Below are 20,608 nucleotides of genomic sequence, written 5' to 3'. Positions count from 1 at the left end.
AAAGTGACAGCAACGATCTCAGTTAAGCAAATGGAGGAATGGTAGCGTCTGCAGCCCAGTGTAATGACTGGTGAACAGAAAAAAAGACTTCAGCCATGAGATCCACAGCTACTTGCAGGTGGCCACACTCAGCCTCCCAGGTTGAACCCCAAGTACTCTTCAGCATTTGGAAGAATCATGTTGCAAATGCTCTTGGAACACGTTTCTGGGCACACAGACTAAGTGGTGGTGACTGGGGAAAGCAAACATGGATTTACCAAGGGTAAAATGGTGCTTCACCAACCTGATAGAAGGACTGACTCTATGACGGAGTGCACAGCACGCATCATTCACCTCAGCTTCAGCAAGGTTCCCACAAGGTCTCCGCAGCATTATTCTACCCCAGTTAGAACATTATGGTCCAGATGGGTAGCTAGGTGGTAAAAAATTTGTTGGATGATTGAGTTCTGAGAGTAGTGGCTAATGGGTCATTGTCTACCTGGATACCAGCCACAACAGGAGCACTGCAGGAGACTACTTGGGACCTGTCCTAATTAAAGCCTTTATCAATGGTCTGGAGAAGGTGACAGCTGCACTCCTGTCAAGCATGAGGATGACAGCAAATCAGTGGGATCAGCTGATACCTTCAACAGCAGGGCTGCCATGGAGAGGGACCTAGGCAGGCTGGAGGAACGGGCCAACAAGAACCTTACGAAATTCAACAAGGACAACTGCAAAGCCCTATACCTGGGTGGGAATAACCCCTGCAGTGATATCGGCTGGGGACTGACTGTTTGGGGAGCAGGTCTGCTGAAAAGGCCTTGGGGATCTCCGTGGACAGCAGGCTGCACAGGAGCCAGCAGTGGACCCTGGCAGCAGGGCAGATCAGCAGTGTCCTGGGCTATATGAACAGGAGCGGGGCCAGTAGACTGAGGGCAGCAATTGTCCCCCACTACTCAACACTTCTTTCACTGTATCTAGATACTGTGTCCCTTTGTGGTCCCCCTAATAGAGGAAGACATCAGTAAACTGGAACAAGTCTCATGGAGGGCCACTGAGATTGTCAAGGGCTGGAGCACTTCTCCTGTGGGGAATGTCTGAAGGAGTGGAGTTGGTCCAGCCTGAAGAGAACCCAGTACACGTAAAGAACTTGCAGGTTTGAAAAATGCTATGAAAAGGCAAAGCACTATCACAAGCTCATGCCAATTCTTACTCTAAAGGATTAAAATTAGAATAATGACTGAAACAGGACCATACTCAAAGCATGTCTGAGTTTAACTAATTTAAGAACCAAGGCATAAGCCACACTCACAGATTTGGCCTGACAGATCAGAAACAACGTTATTAAGTACAATTAATTTACTAAAGGATCCCAGAGAGAGATTCTTATCTGAGAGGTGTACCGGTGCAGTTCTCTGCAAGCACTGACAGCAGATTTTCCCAGATGACTGTGCTGAGAATGTCAACGTGTCACCAAGGCCAAGAGCCTGTTCCTGCAGCAGAAGTGAACTGCACAAGAGGAAAGCACTCAAGTGCTTAAGTTTTCTCTCTGTCCACTTGTGATCCTGTTGCAGGCACAGTATCAAAGCAGATTTCCCTTGGATGACAGAGTCCTCCCTAGTTTTTACTACAGAGACGACAATCGTGCACTAAGTGCCCCGGAGAGTACCAGGCCAAGAAGAGACACGTAGTTGCCCCATAGATATCACAAAGCGTTACCAATTCCTGGCACATAACACACCCTCTGGCCTTTGAAGCCCTGGTGACTGCAGAGAGGGACTAAAGCTGTGCCTCTTCCTGGCAACCTGACATCTTGACAGCTCATTCTGCAAGGGCTGCCGCTCTTTCGCCTGAGGCCATAGCGCTGGCACCTCCTCCTCTCTGCCTTCATTCGTGGAAGCAAACACCATTACCCAGAGAGGGGCTTACTCCGTGATTTCCCACTAAGTTATACACTTCTGTTAGTGTATTTGATCAGTGTTCCCACCAGAACCAGCCTGTGTGGAGTTCACCTGTAGCAGAACGAGCTGTTCAGCAGTATCAAGGTGCAGCAAAATCACTGCCATGGCGATGCTCTTGCTTTGCCAAGTTGCAAAGGACATGTGGAGTGCTACCAGTCGGACTCACATCTTAGGAGACACCAGCAAACGCTCATGAGGCTGTGGGGCAGCAGTTGTCCTGGCCACCCGTTTTCACGGCTCTGGCTATACTAGTCACACTGCTGGGATGACAGCATGCAACCCACTGGTCCGTTGTTTTAGAGAAGCTCCGCAGGCTTTACTCTGTTACATAGCATTGACTCAGCTGTGCAGCCCCTGACATCCAGAAACAGGGTTTGACTCTGCAAGTGAGACAGTTAAGTGTGAGTATACAGTGAGTACTTACCTCCTGACAAGTCATGGGCTCAGCAATCAACGCAAGCCTGTGCAGAATACACACCTGGTAGACGTGCACACTCGTACAGGCCAAATAAATCATGCGGTACAGATCCCACGCTGAACTTTTGCCCTTACATTCATTTGCAATTAACATTTGAATTAACAGGATCATTATTTTTATTCACCGCCATCTGGAGAGGAAAAAATAAATGAGGAATATCTGCTATATAAAGTAACCTGTGATCATAGCGATCAATCCAGTTCCCTAATTACCCTTCATAAGGTTAAAAAAAATAAAATTAAATCTGTTTTCTAAAAAACGGTTTAAAACCCCACTAAAACTATGCCTGTCCCTCAAAACAGCTGCTGAGCAGACAGACATTGCCACCTGCTAAGAATAATAAAATTGACTGAATAGTGGCAGACCTCAATCTGAACCAGGAGACGAGGGATTCAAGTGCTGAAGGGAAAACAGTCCCAAGAGCAGCTACTGCCTCACCCACTCTGAACGGTACCTGTAATGGTCACCATTCAGCCTCTCCATCTTGATGGGAAATACAGTGCACTGCTGGCAGGAACACAGGGACTCTCCCGATTACAGTCCAGGGAAAGGAGTTGAAAACATGCTGAAGAAAGCCATTTTTTATTTTGTTTATACAAAAAAAAGAAAGTTTCATAAACACACCTCAGACACTTGAAGTCTACTCATAAGCAAGCCAGTTCAGGATGTAAACAGCGATGTGATGCCTGCTCAGGCCAGGACACTGTCTGTCTAGAACTGCCGCCATCCTAGCAGTCCAAACCACTGAAGATTTCCCCTTTTAGCAGGGGATTTACAAGTGAGCTTGCAAAACATTTGAGCTGTGGCTAAATGGTATTTTTTGGTTACAAGGACTGGTACAGGTCCTGCTTTAGCATGAAGTACTTTTCCCAATACACTATGGAGTCCAAAAGCAGAGGTTATAAAATCTGGCCGGCCAGCAACACTCCTCAGTTTGCCAACATTAGTCATTTTACCCTCTTCACAAAGTCAGTCACTTAAACGAATAACTTTTCTGCTTTACATTTTCATTTTCATTATTTCAAGGATGTGCTTCCTAATTGTACAAACATATTCTCTTAAAGACCAGTAAAGAGTTAATTAACTAGTGAATAACAGAAAAGTTACTCAAAAGAGACATTATGGCAAAGAACCCTGATACAATCCTGAAACTGCCAGTGCGTCAAACAGCCAGTCCGGCCCCTAATGACTCTACAGAGCTACTCTCTGCTGTTTCTTCCACCTCCATCCTACCTCTTTCTTCCTGAAAGGCATGGGAAAGGTCCAGGTGGCATTGAAATAAAACCTGAGAGTAACCTGAGGAAGGACCATTTGGCCACACATTTCCTAGTTTATCATGATATTCCTGCCTGTATCTCCTCTAGATGAAGAGATGGGAAGCTTAACAGGAAGAGGCTGCTTCTTCTGGTAAATTTGTGGAGCCTAAGAGATATCAAGAGTAAGAAATACTGCCTGCCAAATGAAATGAGAAATGTCATTTACTTCCAGGTTCCTTTGCCAAGGCCTGTTTCTCAAACACCAGCTGAATTCATCCCGAAAACTGGTGTGCATAAAGTTGGATATGCCATTTATTTCTTCCAAAGAAAGGAAGCCAGGAATTGTTTTCACCTCTACCTAGATTTATTAAATTCTAGTATATTTAGACCTAAGCTTAAAATCTTGCTCAGTTTCTTTCCTGTCTGCGCCCCAGCCTGGGTCAGAGAGCTGAGAACATTTCAGAACACCGTGCTTACCTGCAGAAACCTGGCCTCCATGCAAAAAGAGCATTTAAACACATGTAATAGGCCCCTCTAATAAAAATGTTTTTATTAACAGAGCCACTATTCTTGTAGTTATTCAGTTTCACTTAACACCTGTGAGACCCCCATAATATATCTGGCCAGAGTTCCTTCCTCCAAAGTGGCTCCTTCATTCATTGCTCAAGATAAAATTTGGTATCTCAAGTCCCAGAAGTCCCTGCTCACCGTACGCAATTTATGTTTTCAATCCATTCCCCCACCCTCCCACCTAACATTCTGCCCTTCAAAAAGTAGGGTGCAGCCGTCCTGCACATCCCCCCAACTTCTACCTAACCTCTTTCCTGAAACTTGTGAGGTCACAAGTTATGGCCTCCATATCTTCCTAAATGCCTTCTTTCAAACAAACCAGGATTGGGATGGTTTTACAGTCAGTCTACTCCCTGCTACAAATATTTGGGCAGCCTGGCTCAAGTTTTCTCCTCTCCTAAAAACCATTCATAAAGCATTCCCATGTCAGATCTGCAAATGAATAAGCTTGGGTTTAGACATCATTTTCCACCCATGACTCTCCATGTTGCTTTACCAAGGAAATATTATTATGTAATGAATGATAGAGAAAAATGCATTCAATCCATAGCAAGCTCAGTAGTGACTCCTACGGATGACTGTGAGAACTCTTAAATTAAATGCTGTGGGATCACCCTTTTGGTACCTAATAATTTCCACACAAGGAAAGTTACACAAAAATACCAACTTATTTGGTTCTTCACAAAAACAAACCACTCTAGAAATTTTAACTAACACGAGAAAAGCATTTTGCATATTTCATTATTAGGTAACCACTCCATTTTTGTAATAGGCTATCCAAGCCTCAAAAAGTTTGGTCAACAAGTTTATAAAAGCAACAAACTGTCTTTCCAGAAATACAGAAAAATGTAAATAGGGCAAGTATGATGTTATAACAGGAACATTTTTTTTTTCTCCCAGCAACATTCACTATTTTTTTTACCCGTGTTTTTAACCAAATTATGTGAGATTTGTGTTAAGAAAAAGGTCTCCCTCAGTCTAGCAGACAAAGGCACAACAGCTTCTAATGGCTGGCAAGTTAAACTGGGCACATTCACATTAGAAACAGTCTTTTAAAAAGTACTAAAAGGGCAATTAACTGTTGGAACAACTTACTGAGGACAGTAATGGCTATCTCCAACACTGGAAACGTTCAGCTGAAGCTGCTGGTTATGAAGTAATAATTACATTAATGGCATTTCTGTGGTTGTCTTTATGAGTAAATTAAAACAGATTATGGGAATTTATTTATCCCCAGACCGAAATATAAATCTCCAGAGTTTATTGCCATCCTTTAAAGGCCAGTAAAGCTATACTTACGTTAATACATCCTATAGATTGAAAGCTCTTACCAAACTGACTTAAAAAATCATGTCCTATTTTTGTCTTTGTAGGATGAGGTCACTGAAAGCACGTACAAAACTGTAACAGTTTGACAGGGCTGGGAATACAGTTCAGTCAAAGCATCCATTCTGAAATGTTTCAAATAATTTTATTAAACAATCACGTTTTACATGTCATCAGACCTAACCCCTGAAGTGCAAAAATGTTTTTGAGGTATTAAGACTGGAGGAAAACAGGCACAGTATTGGTTGTCAGGGATACCACACTACAGCACAGTGGACTTTGTGAACAACAGGCCTTTATACAGCATTTGCAGGATCAGAGAAAACTGAAAACAAGCCTGTATTTGTCTTTAGTCTTGAGAGCCAAAGAGCCCTGATCATTAGCCAGTTGTGTCACATCAATGAAAACACAGACATGGTTAACAGAGGATGGTGATAAATACCAATGAGGTGTTTCTAGGCCAACATGTACAGTACATGAAAAATGAAATTTAACTGCTGCAAGTGTGACCAAAATCCCAACTGTCTATCCAGTCCAGCTTAATATATGGTGTGTCTACCGTGGCCTCTCTAGTACAGCATTTTTCTATTCTACACAGCTATGCCACTGGTCTGTGCTCCTCTTTGAGGGCACCTGGTCTCTCACACTCACTTCAGATAAGTCTGATGTTCATCAGATTAACTACAGTCAACAGTTACAGTACTGCTGGTGGTCCATTATCCTTCTAGTTGCCCTCTTCCCCTCAACCATGCAGTGAAGAAGTCTAACCCATGCAGAAAATCTGCTAAAGAAATAAGCATTGATCTACAACTCTTCATTTAGAAAGGAATGACTTAACTGAGAACTGCAAAACTGATGGGGCAAAACTGGCCCTGAAAAATCTGGATATTAAGTAAGAGTTATACTGAACTGCCAAACTGTACTCCAAAAACAGATTTTGTATGAGTCAACACTACTTGTTTATATTAGCTTACCTGCTCAAGGGCTCAGGGTGAAAGGAATACTTTTTCCCCTTGGAGCAGTTCCTGGTGTAAGAATTTGGTGTAAGAAGGCTGCAGATGTGGCAATTTTGTGCAGAATTAACTTTTTGCTGAACATTAGATTTGAAGTTCTCACTGATTCTCACTCAATGATTCTGTTGGAAAACGGTTTTACCCCCTTGAGATCTGCAGCATTGTTCCCTGGGACCAAGAGCAGTTTGCCCTACACCATTTGACTCAAAGACACCTAGCCAAATTATGTCCTTGGCATGCTATTATCACCACAATTAAATGGAAGATATACCTAAAAACACATTTCCAAATGAATAATAAGCAGAAGTCACTTATACTAAGTCTCTCTGGAGTCATTTTTAGCCAAGATAGATGAAAACAAGTTCCTCCTGAGACATTTTTTTTTAATTGTGAAAAATACTATGACAATATAGAAGTGACCCTTATCTTAGTACGTGATTATGAACTTATGAATGTTTCTGAATGTGTCATGTCATGTATAGGAGTGGCATGCTTGGAAAGGGTCTCACCTTCAGCATCTTCAGCTTTGAGACCTTATGGGAAGCTGCAGATGCAAGCTGTCTCATCAGCATACCCATGGGCATAATGCCATACACTCTGATCACAAACACAGTTGAGATTCTCATAATTCCCTAGGGTTGTTACCAGTATCACTGCTGCTTACCTACACAACACCTAGCTTATCTACAAATACAGAATAGCTGGAATAAAAGCTGGATACAGCTGGAGTGTTGCCTTAGTATTATTTTTAATGGAAACATATTTCACAGACAAGAAAGGCAACCCTAAAGAAAAAGTGCAAGTAAATCACTGCTTTCAGTTGAAAACTGGATTTCGAATGCCACTCAAGACCGAACTGTTGGGCCACTTTCTGTGCAGAAGAGTTAGGGAACATACAAAAAAGAAAACGCTCGTGATTCCTAGGATGACAGTGCCTGAAATCAGCGCGCTGGTGACTGAGTTCAGCTGGAAAGGAGGTCCATTTGTATGAGCTGCAAGGAGAACAAGAATGCACAGGTAAAATCTGGTTAAAATCTCTCAGCAGTGCCAAACACTTCTGTTTTTCCCTTGCAACACCCTATATACAGAATAATTAAAATGAAGGGACTAAAACTGTAGTTCAAATTGAGCACCTGTCTGCTTGGATAAAGCTTATCTAATTATATTTTGAAAATAGTTATTAGTTCTTTCAATATCCCCGCATCATGCTGGGGGATAGAGACAGTAAGGATACTTCTAAGGCATAATCCCTCCTACGCTAGTGACCAACCTTGACCTGTGCTATTTAAGGCAAGACTATCACTGTCCAAGACCCATTAAGGCAGAGGTATATGTATTTGTGGCCTAACCAAATTAATTAAAGGATTTCTTCCCTGGTATCATTACACACATATCTCAATTCAAAGGGTCTATAAATCCTTAGCAGGCATATCTGGCACCAGATATCTGAGCTACTCTAAACTTCTCCGTATGCCTTCACAGAAGGCTTCCTAACATGTTTATCAATTCTCAGAAAGAGGTAGCATATGTATTTACTACTCATTGTAGCTCAACAGATTGTTCATGAGTCTATTCCTGGAGATTGGAACACACACATCCAGCCTGTACCATCTTTTTTAGCAGGAGGGGGAAAAAAAAATAAAACCCAACACACACATTTGAGTGGTAGGTGCTACCAAAAGCACCAGCGTGTGTTTGCCATTACCAGTGCTGGAGAGTGAGGTGAAATGACAACACAGCTTCTACGTGGGAAAACATACTGCTCCTCCCAGCAGCAGCCACCTGCCCTCATCATCATCATCATCAATCCCTTCCTCCTCACCAAAGCTGAAAAAAGTCAGCCTCTGTTGATCAGGCTGTGCTGCCTTTTGACCTTACTTGTCTTCACTACAGTAGCAATCCCACCTTGCTCTACCTCTACACTCTCCACGGGAGGACAGCAACAGGCACAGGAAAGGTTGTTGCTCTGGGATGGAAAGAGAGGGCTGCTGTTTTCACTGGGTAGGAAGGAAAGGTAGCAGGCATTAAAACAGTAAGCTGTGTGCAGCAAATTAAGAATTTGCTTTTTATTATTATTGCTTTGGTTATATCAATGGTTAGGAACAGACCAGGGAGCAATTAATTGCAGGGAGAAGTTTGTTTCCCTGCCAAGAAAGAATGGCAGCTCTTTTTATGTGGTCTAAGCTGAGAAAAGAAGGGAAAAAACAGTATTTGAGTTCAGAGGACAGGATAGGTAGCTTTTGCCACTCAGTCCTGTTAGGAACAAGTAAGGGGTGGAATGGCCCAATGGACTGCCTTCTCATTAGCTACTCCTTGTTACCAGCAGACAACAGTAACAGGCAGGCTGAAACAAGTACTCCAAGTACCCAAACGCGAAGCACCCTAAAACTTAAGAGACCTGATCTCCCCTGCAGCCCATTTCCTTCACTGCCCTAGCAGACAAGCTCCATGCAAACTTCTCCATAGGCTCTTTGTGTGGTTAAATGCCAGGAGAACAGGAGCTGTAGCAGAGCTATTCTGACTTTGAGCTGTGAACTGAGCTAGACTGCACCATAATAACCACATTGCTGCTCCACTCCTCTGTGGCATGAGCAAATATTACGGCTTAAGTCTGCTTTTGCATCTGGCAGTTGCAGCGTATGACCCTCATATGTCATAGCAGCAGATTTTCATTTCAATTCCATCATAGGAATTAAAAGTCACTATGCTAGTGGGGCTGGGCACACAAATTAAACAGAGCATTCCAGATTCACCAATTTCTTTCTTAACAACACGGCAGCATTGACTCATTAAAATGACCAAAAAAAAAAAGAAAAAGCCAAAGAGAAAAACATTCCAGCTCAGTGCATAGAACTCAATCAAAATTGTTCAACTCTTCAGTTCTGTTTCACTCATAAAGCCTTTTTTATGTTTCTTAGAATTCTGATTAACTTACCAAGCAGTGAATTGTTGGTTGGCGTCTCATCTGTATAAAACAAAAATGGGATGCATTATATTTTACAAATATCTCTGCCTACCTCCTCCCCTCCTTGCAACACGAAAGCCAATAGTTCTAGCTTTGTTTTCAAAACACATCACCTATACTCGCAACACTGACTATTAACTTTTAGCATCTCTGATACAATAAGAACAGCATTAATTACATGACATTGCTTCATTTTTAATGTAAGCACACGAATATTAAGTTACTGAGTATTCTGTGGGGAAAAACAACAAAAAAACTCTCAACAAGCTATCTTAATGCAGGAACCTCTTAATTGAAAAGGTAGCCAGTTTTATTCTGTCCCTCAATAAAAAATACAACCATAAGCACAATATTATATTCAAGTCCCTTCACTGTTAATCATATTACAAGATCTGTATAGGAAAAAAAAAATAACCCAAGTTTTCAAGGAAAAATACATCAGTGAGCATAAATTATTACAAAAATACTCCTTCCTATGCTGACTTTTCTCTTGACAGTTACACAGCAGAATTACATTCAGGGAAATATTTGTGTATTGTCTTCAGTTTTTACTTACTTAGCAATGTCCATCTCAGGACTACATTTCTTGTCACTATTTTTGCTTTTTTGTGCAACTTGTAAGCACAGCTCACGTATACACTTGTTTTGAGCAGCTGTCTTCCAAGTTTAAGTGAGACATCCATCAAAAGCTACACAATTTCACCTTCACAAGTGGGTACCTGCTTTGCTGCTATACACAGAGACTAAAACATTTTCTTCTGTGTATGTCTCTTGTAATGACTTATTTTAGATTAACAAAAATGAATAAAGTTTCTCTGAAAAGAGCAAAACATTAGAAAATAAGAGTTCAGAAATATACAGGAGAAAGTCCATTACTAGGTTCCTATCAAGGTAACTGCATAAACAGCTCTGTCAACAGAACAACTGGTGACTAGAATAATGGGGAGACCTGGCCAACCGGAGGTGTCTCTGCAGACACTGATGTGCACAGCACCGGCCCCGGGACAGATGCAACCCCAGCCTAAATGAGGGAAGGGAGGGACTGCGCACCCATGCGACAGCAGACCTAGTGCTGGCATATGTACTATGGCACGTCAGGTGCAGCAGGGTTGGTGGGCTCTGTGCTAAATTTATCTCATGTAGCTGTACTGAAGATGGACCAAAGTTGGCCTCAAAAGTAGTATAAGCACCATCAAGCAGCATCGCACCAGGGTAAGCCAGCACTGCACCCCGGCACTCCTCAACCAAAACCAGAGCTTTCTCTCCTGACCTTCCCCCTTTTCTTTCTTTGACTATAGTATTCATGAACCTTGTATTTTTAATGTGCTTATTTTCACAATGGGAAGGGACAGTGAGAGGAGATACTCATTCCTTCTTTCTTCTCCAGAAGGAGAAATGGAGTGCAAGTCAGATTAAGGGACTTGCCCAGTGCCACTCAGGACATTCGTGGCAGTGCTCAGAACTGAATTCTCATTTATTTCAGAGTATTCCTCTTTAAGACATCCTTCTGTCAGCAGAAGCAGGATTCTCCAAAAGCATATTATGGAGATGCAGAAACATGTCTAATCTAGAAAGCTTTAGCCACATCTCTCAAGTAGAAGACACTTAAAAAATTATTATTTTCCTTTTCCAGCTTTCTTCATGTTGTCATTAAAAAAAAAAAAATTGCCAAGAAATTACAAAATTGCTTATCCTTTCTTTGGGGTCATTAAACACTCATGGACAGACCTTTGTTTGCTTGAAGTTATGCATTATTTAAAGGTAATTTATCAGTATCTTCTTTTTTTGCCCTTTTTTAATTGTACAAAGAGCATTCTCAGCATTTCAGTCATAACCTGTAGTCCCTCACAGGGGTTGCTCATATAACAAGCTTTATCTAGTTTCCACTCCTTGCCTAGGGCAGCATTTCTCTAGCATACATATTTGTCTGAGCAAATCTGCCATTCCTTTCCCATAAGTACTCATGTATGCAACTTTGAAGTTAGTTCTTTTCACTTTTTCTTGTCTAATCAGATAACAGCAACTCAATTGGGACTGGGTATAATGCGGAAAAAAAAAAAAACCAAAACTCATTTTACTGCAGAAATATTGCTTATAAGAGAGGGTATTTGTTCTAAAAACGGTCTCTTGCTAGGCGGTTCCCCATTCTGGAGAGTCAGGTGTACTCTTTGTATATGTGAGCACAACCACTGCACATGTAAAGAAGGATTTTATTCTCAAGTGTTTCAATTATTTTTCCTCGATAGAATTCAGTTCTGCTCTAAACTTCCTAAATCTAAGACTGATGAAATCAGTTGCTTAACTGCAACTACTTATAAATATCTGTAAACAGAATTTCTTAAATGTTTTCAAATATTTTATTTTTATTATTTTGTCAACAGCAGTCACATAAATTCTTTTTAGAGACTGCAGCTTACATTTAGAATTAGTTTTTTAAAAAATAAACAACAACTTTGGCAATAAAAAAGGAAATAATGGAATTTCACTCTGGATTTAAAGGAGTAGATTTTAGCACACTCTGCTTAGAATTTACAATGTGTTTGTCCTATTTCTTTCTTAAAGGTGAAGGCTAAGGTTAGGATGTATTAATTTTATGCAGCACTTGGATTAAAAAACCCACAGGTGAAGCTGGAAGAAATTGTGTATAGAAAGTGATGGTGAATATCCATTAGCTGCCCAAATTAAGTTGCAACACTGAACACAGTACCTTAAATTCCATTATCTTTGCTGAAATCTGACAAAAAGGAAGTCAACCTACTGAGTTTGGGCTTTTATAGTGGCCTTATATGCATAACAGTATCCCCCAGTGATTTTACTGAGGCAGGGAGGAAGCATGCGAGAGCCAAACAGAAATACTGGCTCAAAATTTCTACCAAAGATTCTAAAAGTAAGGAAAAAAAAAAATAAACTCATGGAGAATCCACTCTTTCTCTAAGTCAAAGCAAATTTATATTAAACTGCAAAACATTTCCCCAGATTTCTGAAATCCCTGTTATCCATAGAAAAATCGTGTCCATTCCTACCACTCCTTGTAATGATGGGGCCAGCAGAGATCACAGCATTGCCGGAGGTGCTCTGAGGACTCCAAGTTGTCCTCCCACCAGCGTCTCTTCTTTCTCTGTTACTGCAAATCTGAGCGGTTAATCAGAACAATCACAGTTTTAGAGTGGAACGGAATTATTGCCCTTCTGTGCTTCCTGCTTTAATGTAAACTCTTTTATAAGCAATATTACAACTTTGATTTTATTTCTTAGTATGCATTAAATTACTTTGCAATAAAAACAGCTGCAATATTCCCCAGAAGTGTATCTTATAAATGCCTGGCTTCCCGTTGTATTTTGCTTCATTTCATTTACAAAACTACATTGCTGTCATGTACAAGATCCATCTTATATATTAAATTTTCAGTAGTTAATTTCCCAAAGCTTTGTTTACCAACAGTTTTTCCCAACAAATGTGTTTTGCTTTATTAGGGCTAGACAACTTGCTACAAACCCTGTTCTAGAAAGCTTCTCCAGTTCCATGGAGTTCTAAACAGCAATGACCCACATTAAAGCAATCCCCAGCATTCTGTCATCTGGAATCTACCTTTAACATCTCTAACTTATCATCTGCCTTCATCTTGGGTAATCAAGTATGATACAACTATGAGCATTGCTTTAATTTCAACTTCTTGTGAAAGAACTTCAAAAACCTCAGAACATAAATTCAACAGAAACAATGAATTATTTAATAGTGTAACATAAGAGTGTACAAAATGTCAGAAGTCTATTGAACTGGTAGCATTTTAAAATTCTAAATGGAAAGTCATTCAGTAGAAAACAATACTGCATTCTGAAGACATCACAGAATATTGTGCATTTATATGTTTATTTAAATGTTTCAATTTCCAAAATACATTTGTTGTTCCTGATGCTCCTAAAATTAAATATTTTTTTTATTGACACAACTTCATGAACTTCAGCCAACCAGCAGTTTCTAAACTATAAGGGATGTGGTAATAAACCATAGGGGATGCAGTAATTTTTTTTTTCACTATCAGAAACTCTTTCAGATTTTCCTTGTCAGCATAAAAACACAGAATATAGCTTTAAATTTTCCACAAATTCTATTCTAAGGTCTTTCTATTCATCCACTGTGATTGTGGATACCTTGTTTCTTAGATGCTATACTGAGAATATCAGCTCTGAAGCTGTCTCACAGTTGTTATTTTTAAAATGGATTAAGGACCAGAAGGTGATGAGATCATTTGTCACGTGTTCAAGGACAAGTGTTCTGAAGGTCTAGTCTTATTCCATCTCCAGATGACAATATTCATTGCCCTCTTCTTTACCAGTTGTTTTACATGCCTTCAGACACACAAAACATTCTTATTTCAGACTCTACAAGTCACCTTCACTCTCTGCCATACAAACTTCCGTAACATTTGTACGCAGGATAACTCCAGCATGCCTATTTTATTTCCAAAAAATTAACAGGGACTTCTGTCCACTGACACTTACTGGCACAAGAAAGGGACAATCATCTGCTCTGCACAGCTTTGTCACACAGTGGAGGAAGACCGTAGACATCTTCTGGTTCTTGTGCTTCACAAAGCGAAACACCTCAAAGGAAAACCGCCCCATTTGGCTCTTGCCATTTTCAATTATAGTTGTCTGCGGGTCCTTGTCGCAGCTAGTTTTTGTAGAGAAGTTTAAAATTAGGATAAGCAGCTGTATGATTAACATTTTGAAGCTCTTTGCTGAGAATAAGATAACTTAAGCGGCAAGTTCAGTGCTTTAGCACCTTGGAAAAGAACACAGCGCCCTAATGTGCTACACAGGCAGCCACAATCTGCCTGTTTGGCTGCCCAGTCCTCTGCTGAAATGCACTCCTACAAAAACATTTTGGTTTGTTTTGCAACATCACAGCTATAACCAAGGTGCCACTTAATTCCAGTGCCCAAAGAAACATGAAACCCGAAGCAAAAAGTAATCAGGTATGCTAACTGGTACAGAGAGGTAACTCCAAATGAAGGCAGTATCTCTGCAGCAGACGTCACTGATAAGATTTAATCTGAGATAAAGCGAAGATGTTTTTCTAAGTTCCAGTTCAAGTAAATGCTATCACTGGGAGTAGAAGCAGGAACATCTATTTCTCTTTAATCATTTCCTTAACTGCTTTCCTGAACTGGAGTCTATGATGTTTTATATCGCTGTCATTCACCACAAGGGTACCTTTCCTAAAATAAAGGCCAGTTTAGCCATTCAGTTTGCGTGTTTATGGTATGCCTATTAGAGCCATTTTGTAGATATGTTTCTCTACCTTCATAATTCTTAGGACTTTGCACCTGCTTCTATGTTTATATTCATAAACAAAATAAGTCCTGACATGTTATCCCTAAGCCTAGCTCTCGGTTCTCCCTGCTATCATTGCTTAGACTTTCCAGGCAGTTTAGGACACCACTATTGGAGAGATTGATAATTGTTTTTTAATGGAATGACCCACAAAGCATTGGATTTGCACAGGACCTACCTGAAAAAAAGATCATACCGAAGATCATCGCTAGGATTACCAGATGGCGTGGTGTAACAGTAGTCCATCAAAACATTCCACCTGCACGGGGAGCAAAGCGGTAGATGAGGAGAACTGACAACGTAGGAGTACGGGTGGAGAGTGAGTGAGAGAAGATCAAAGACAGTACAGGCAAGCATGCAAAGTGATAAGGCAGGTTGTTATATTGAACCTTTAAGACCCCTGGAGTTTCTCACTTGATCTTACAGAGGCCCTTTCTTAAATAAGAGGAATATAGGATTTAAAGTATAATCCAGGAAAATAGTGTCCTTGGAATGAGGACAGCAGCAAGATATGCATTCACCATCAAGGACCTGATACCCTCCAGCTGAGGGCAGTGATTATCAAACATCAACCATTATTTTGACATACAGAGGGCTAGGAGGGAAGACAGTGGCTTCTAAATCAGAAAAATTTGCAATGCCAAGAGCTGAATAGCAAGCAAGACAAGAAATAGCATCCTTTATGGTACCTGCCATCAAGGTTTGTTGCTCTTACAGCTGCATATATTTTGGTTTTCAAAGGTAAACCTGTACTTGGAATAAGGAGCTGCTGGCTGTAGGTTGAATCCTGAAAAACAAACATTGCCTCAGTGTACCAGAAATCCCACTTTCACAGCCCATGTGCATCCACAGACTGAACTCCCACCTAATTTTTCTGACCTTTCTATATAGGACAGTTTCTTTGTCCTCCATAAGGGAACAAGCAAAAAGCAGTGCCAGAGCTATAACCTACAAGTTTGTCTGTAAAGATCAACAACACTTTACTGGCCTTATCCTATACAACTGTTTTGTGGAATCTATGATTTTATGATGTGTTTGGATCTGTGATTAAAGAAAAGGTATCATTCATTGACACCTCAGTAAGTCTCCCAGCACCCACAGGCAAACGTAGCAGCTACTGTGGTTTCCTACAGGAGAAGCTTAACTGGGTTGTCACAGTGTAGCCTCTCCCAGGTAAGGTTGTTAATGTTATTTGACTTGGCAGAGATGGAAATACTACCAAGTTTTATGTATCTTAAACTGTAGTCTGGGAGAAAAGAAACATTCTATTATGCAAAATGGAGTTTTGGTGGAAGTTGCCTTGTTGAAAACGATAAGTAACATATTTTCAATTGAATTCTAGTATTTCAAAAAGAGCTAGTTCAACAAAAGTTGTATATAACATAAAAGTTGGGGATTCTCCACATACTACTACATAGATACAGCTGTTTTAGTGGTTTCTTGTTCAAAGGCTGAACCATTAGTGTCACTTTAGCTATAACCTATGAAACAGATCTGATTGACAGACATTAATTCAGCACACCAAAATGTACTTACTGGTAACATCACCTATGTCAAATAGGTTGTTAAGCCAGAAGGCACAGGAACTCCACATGTTGAGACCTCTTGTGAGAGGTCGAAACACTCAAGACATAAGAAAAATGTCATGAAAAAAGATTTTGATGAGGGTCAGTGTGGCAGGCAAAGAGCAAAAGCAGCTGACAGCAGCAAGAAGCATTAAGCACAGAAATAAAGCATTTTTTTTCAAAGGGAACAACGCTAAAATTCACAGCATGCCCAATATTCAGTCTCTGCAGCATCGGAGGCCTTGGGATGTACAGATGCACCCACAGAGCAGCTCTGCGACATACACAGAGCAAGTCCTTGAAGATGCATTCAAGTGAAATCAGGGAAGTGTGCCTCCCTTAAAATTAATTGTACCTTTAATATATAGCTCTGTCACATTTTGGAATTGATTAAAAAGCCTGCAGCAAGGCCCTCACTATTACATTCCATAGCTGTTCTTCTATTCTTAAAGAGTGTTTTTTATTTGTTTAGACAGACATTTACAAGAAGGCCTAAAAGCCCATAGCCACTTAGGCTCTGTGAACGCCCATTAAACGTCTTGCTGTTCAACTCAGAGTTTATCATAATGGCTCCTCTTGTCTTTCTTAATGATAACGCATGATGATGCCACAAGGTAAATGTAAACATCAGCGTGTGAGGGAAGATGGAGGTGGACTGAGAAGATGAAGAGTCAGTGTTAGGAAATAACACTCCAGCTGAAGCTTGAAAGTTCAGCTTGCTCGCAGCCAAGAGCCACAGTTGTACACAGCCCCTCACCAATACCAAGGGTGGGCAGGAGCCTCAAGGCCCCTTGCAAAACCAGGACTCTCTAATGGGGACCAAGCGAGCCCCCATGGAATAAGAGCTCACAAGGCCACGGCTGTCCCAAGAGGCACTCCCACCCAGGCAGGCAGCAGGCAACACACAAGGTGTCTGTGCACACAGCCAGCCCTTGGATATGAACCAGAAGGGCACATCCATCACCAGAATCTGCCAACCTCAGCAGCGTTATTCATGCCAGTGCTACCTACCCCCTAGAGTGAGTAATGTGACTGAAATCAGAAGGATAAGACACCACAGTTTACTTGTAAACTCACTGGGGTAGGAAGGATGAAAACCCACCTTGGCATGTGGCATTTGAGGCAAAAGCATGCTCACTACGAGCATCAATAGCATTTGTAGTTGACTGTTTGCAGAACTGGGCCTTGGAAGGCAGCAAATGTGTGCTGGTCAATGCGTGTCCTGACTGAGAAACCAGCCTACCCCCACCCTGCCCCATCTTTTTGGTCACAGGTTTATTTAAAAATGAGAGAAGTATAATCTTCACTTTAATAGATTATGGGTTGTTATTTGGAGCTCTGCTCTGTCAAACAAACTTTTTTTTAAAGCACGCTGTTGGAAAAATGTCCTGTTACAATATTTATAGCTCATTATGTTCAAAGCATAAAGCATTGACTTTTAAATCAGTTGCATGAATTATAACTCAGCATCCTGATGGCATGAATAATAATGCAAAAAAATCAGATTCATAATTTACAAAAAATGATGCTTGATAGATTGAAAAATTGATATTTAAATCAGGTATTTAAAATGTATGAATAAAAATTTTAATCAACACGAAAATATCATTCCAGGGATTAATGTTAAGTGGAGGTCCGTGCATTTTTCATGTTTTACTGTCACCATCTATATTTACATATTAGAAGCCTTTACAATAATGCATATTCAAGTTAAATTATCTAAAACATATGGAAGAAGCGTTAGTTGAAAGCTGTTAAAATTATTAACCCTTCAAATCTTGAAAGTCCACACAATGAGACAACAAGCGCAGTGGGCTATAGATTTGGAACAAATTCCACATCCCTCACTACAATTACAGATGATCAAAACACTCTGATGAGGCTTGAACATAAAAATACCCCAGCCAAAGTGCTACAGTTTATTGCCAAGGGAACAGGTCTAGAATATTTTTACAGAATGTACGCAGGTATACACAGCGATATGTACACACACATAAACGTAATCCATGCAAACACAAGTGTGCACTCTGGAGTATGACTGTGTTACTACTACAACTGATTAGTCACGTGGCACTACAGCCTGAAAGCCAGAGCTGTAAGTTGAAGAACCGTATATATACAGGACAAAAAGACTGTGTGTGTCCTCAAAGGGCAGCCACGTAAATGCAAGACAACCCGTACTTGCACACAAAAAGGACACGGCAACTCAGAGATGAAAGATGCCCTGATGAAAGGCCCGGCTCACGGGAGGAGTGGGAAAGGAACAGCAAATAATGAAGAGGAGTTTATACTTTGCTCTGCTAATCCAGCTTGTACCTACATAGTGCACAGATTGATTGAGTCCAGGTCATACTACTGTTTTATACTCACATTGTAAAGCAACAAATTCAAAGTGCTGATAAATGTACCATTGTTCTCTTTTACAGAAATAGCAGCTGATGACCTAAAACAGAACCAGAAACCAAAAACCGTCATGAAGAAAGGTATCTTATCTTTGTGTTTACAAACTTCAGTGTTTTTTGTCTTTAAAAAACCTCAGTGAGTCATATCACAAGGAGTTAATTTATGCATTTGGGTTATAAACTTCAGAAATAGGAATTTATAGTGAAAACACTGACAGAACTTTAACTATGCAGAAAGTAATGGATACTGTTGAAAACATGAATCAGAAAAATAATTAGCAGAGAGGCAAAGTGACAAAAAGGAACCCACTTTTCATGATGTACAAGGTTTACTCGTGGAAATATTTTTTCTTGCACTCTATATTCATATGCTTAGAAACTATTTCATGAGGAATTTCCATTTTTTTGCTGCTACCATTTTGTCATCAGAAAACCTGAATTTTAAGGGAAGTTTTACATTATTTAAGGCTCTCTTCATAAAGGCACTTCTTCATAAACTATCTCACACAACGATGCTACAGAATTTTCCTCTTCTTTCATTGGTTTTGTTTTTGGTTTTTTTTTTTTTTTCCTTTCTCTTTACTCTTGCACGGCTAGAAGTTACTATGTTGCCAATACTGCTATGGCATGCATATGTTTAGGTGTACATGCATATATACACACACATACGGGCTTACACAAACACGGGAATGAAACACACAGAAATGAAAAGCACACTTACGAAGCAAGCTGGGTATTGTTAACCAAGTACTCCAGTGGATAGCTACAGCTAAATTTGTACAGGAGCCCAGGCAAATAGCTGATAATCGTTGGTGGGTCTGGCGTATCGATATAGCCTGAAACGTTACCTATCTGTACCACTGAGGTATTTCCATAAGCATTGATACCTCGAGCTGAGGATACCTGTTGAGGGAGACAGAAAATTACTATTATCAGAAAATTAACTGCAGAACAAAAATACTTGAGAACATTGATGCTTTAGCCCATGATTTACCCAGATATAGCTTCAGAAAATCCTTCAAAGAATCATGTAGTTTAATGACATGTTCCCTGTGTTCTGTTTTTCACCTTCCTGAAGTCATGCATATACAGGTCACAAGTGATATCCTTGTTCTTAAAACACAAACTTGAGCAACATGTGAAAACAAAACAAAAAAAAAAATATTTCTGGAAGAATTTTTTTGGTAGGTACTTTTTTCTGAGCATTCCCAATGTATACACGTGACTTATTGGGAAAAGCTGAAAGAACTGTTCTATTACACTGAAAAAGCATTAGCTTAAAACGAGATTCCATATGCAATAATAAGGCCAATACACAAGCAATTTCCCTAACAGAAAGAGTACTCTGAAACCCCTGAGATTTTCTTTGGACACACCAAAACCAATATACATTTTATGAGTAGATACAAGCCAAATAGATGAACTTTGAGTCTGTGGTTTTGTTACATTATGCATCTCTCAATCTAAATTAGAACACGTGCAAAGAAACACTGTCAGAAATGCAGGAGCTGAAAACTAATGCAACTTTAACGCCAATGCAATGGTAATTCAATCCCTGGACATGTGCTCTCCCGTGTTGCTCAGGCTCACTGTGCAGAGCTAGCGATGACATGCAGCTCTCCAGAAAACTGCTCTTTCCTCCTGGTAGCAGCCCAGCTCCACTCCATCTGTAGCTACTGATCTGAGTAAGGGAATGGTTTGAAAACAGCAGGTAAGCATCCCGAACTACTGTCTCAGTAGGTACATGAAAAAAAAAA

At 40.4% G+C, this 20,608-nt stretch overlaps 1 protein-coding gene across 1 annotated transcript; it reads right to left on the bottom strand.

The window, feature by feature from the left end:
• Positions 1–7,399: 7,399 nt before the first annotated feature.
• Positions 7,400–19,754, bottom strand: ZPLD1 (zona pellucida-like domain containing 1; the record flags this gene model as incomplete). The annotated part of the gene is made up of 8 exons (XM_010157127.1): positions 7,400–7,575; positions 9,519–9,548; positions 12,572–12,680; positions 14,051–14,222; positions 15,063–15,143; positions 15,574–15,671; positions 18,820–18,892; positions 19,573–19,754. Coding segments are annotated over 8 exons (921 nt in total), but the record flags the coding sequence as incomplete, so codon positions are not given.
• Between the last annotated feature and the right edge of the window lie 854 nt (positions 19,755–20,608).

Source organism: Eurypyga helias, unplaced genomic scaffold, assembly GCF_000690775.1.
Source record: "Eurypyga helias isolate BGI_N326 unplaced genomic scaffold, ASM69077v1 scaffold20238, whole genome shotgun sequence".
Taxonomy (NCBI): domain Eukaryota; kingdom Metazoa; phylum Chordata; class Aves; order Eurypygiformes; family Eurypygidae; genus Eurypyga; species Eurypyga helias.
The sequence above is the reverse complement of the archived record's forward strand: the minus strand, read 5'-3'. Positions and strand labels throughout refer to the sequence as shown.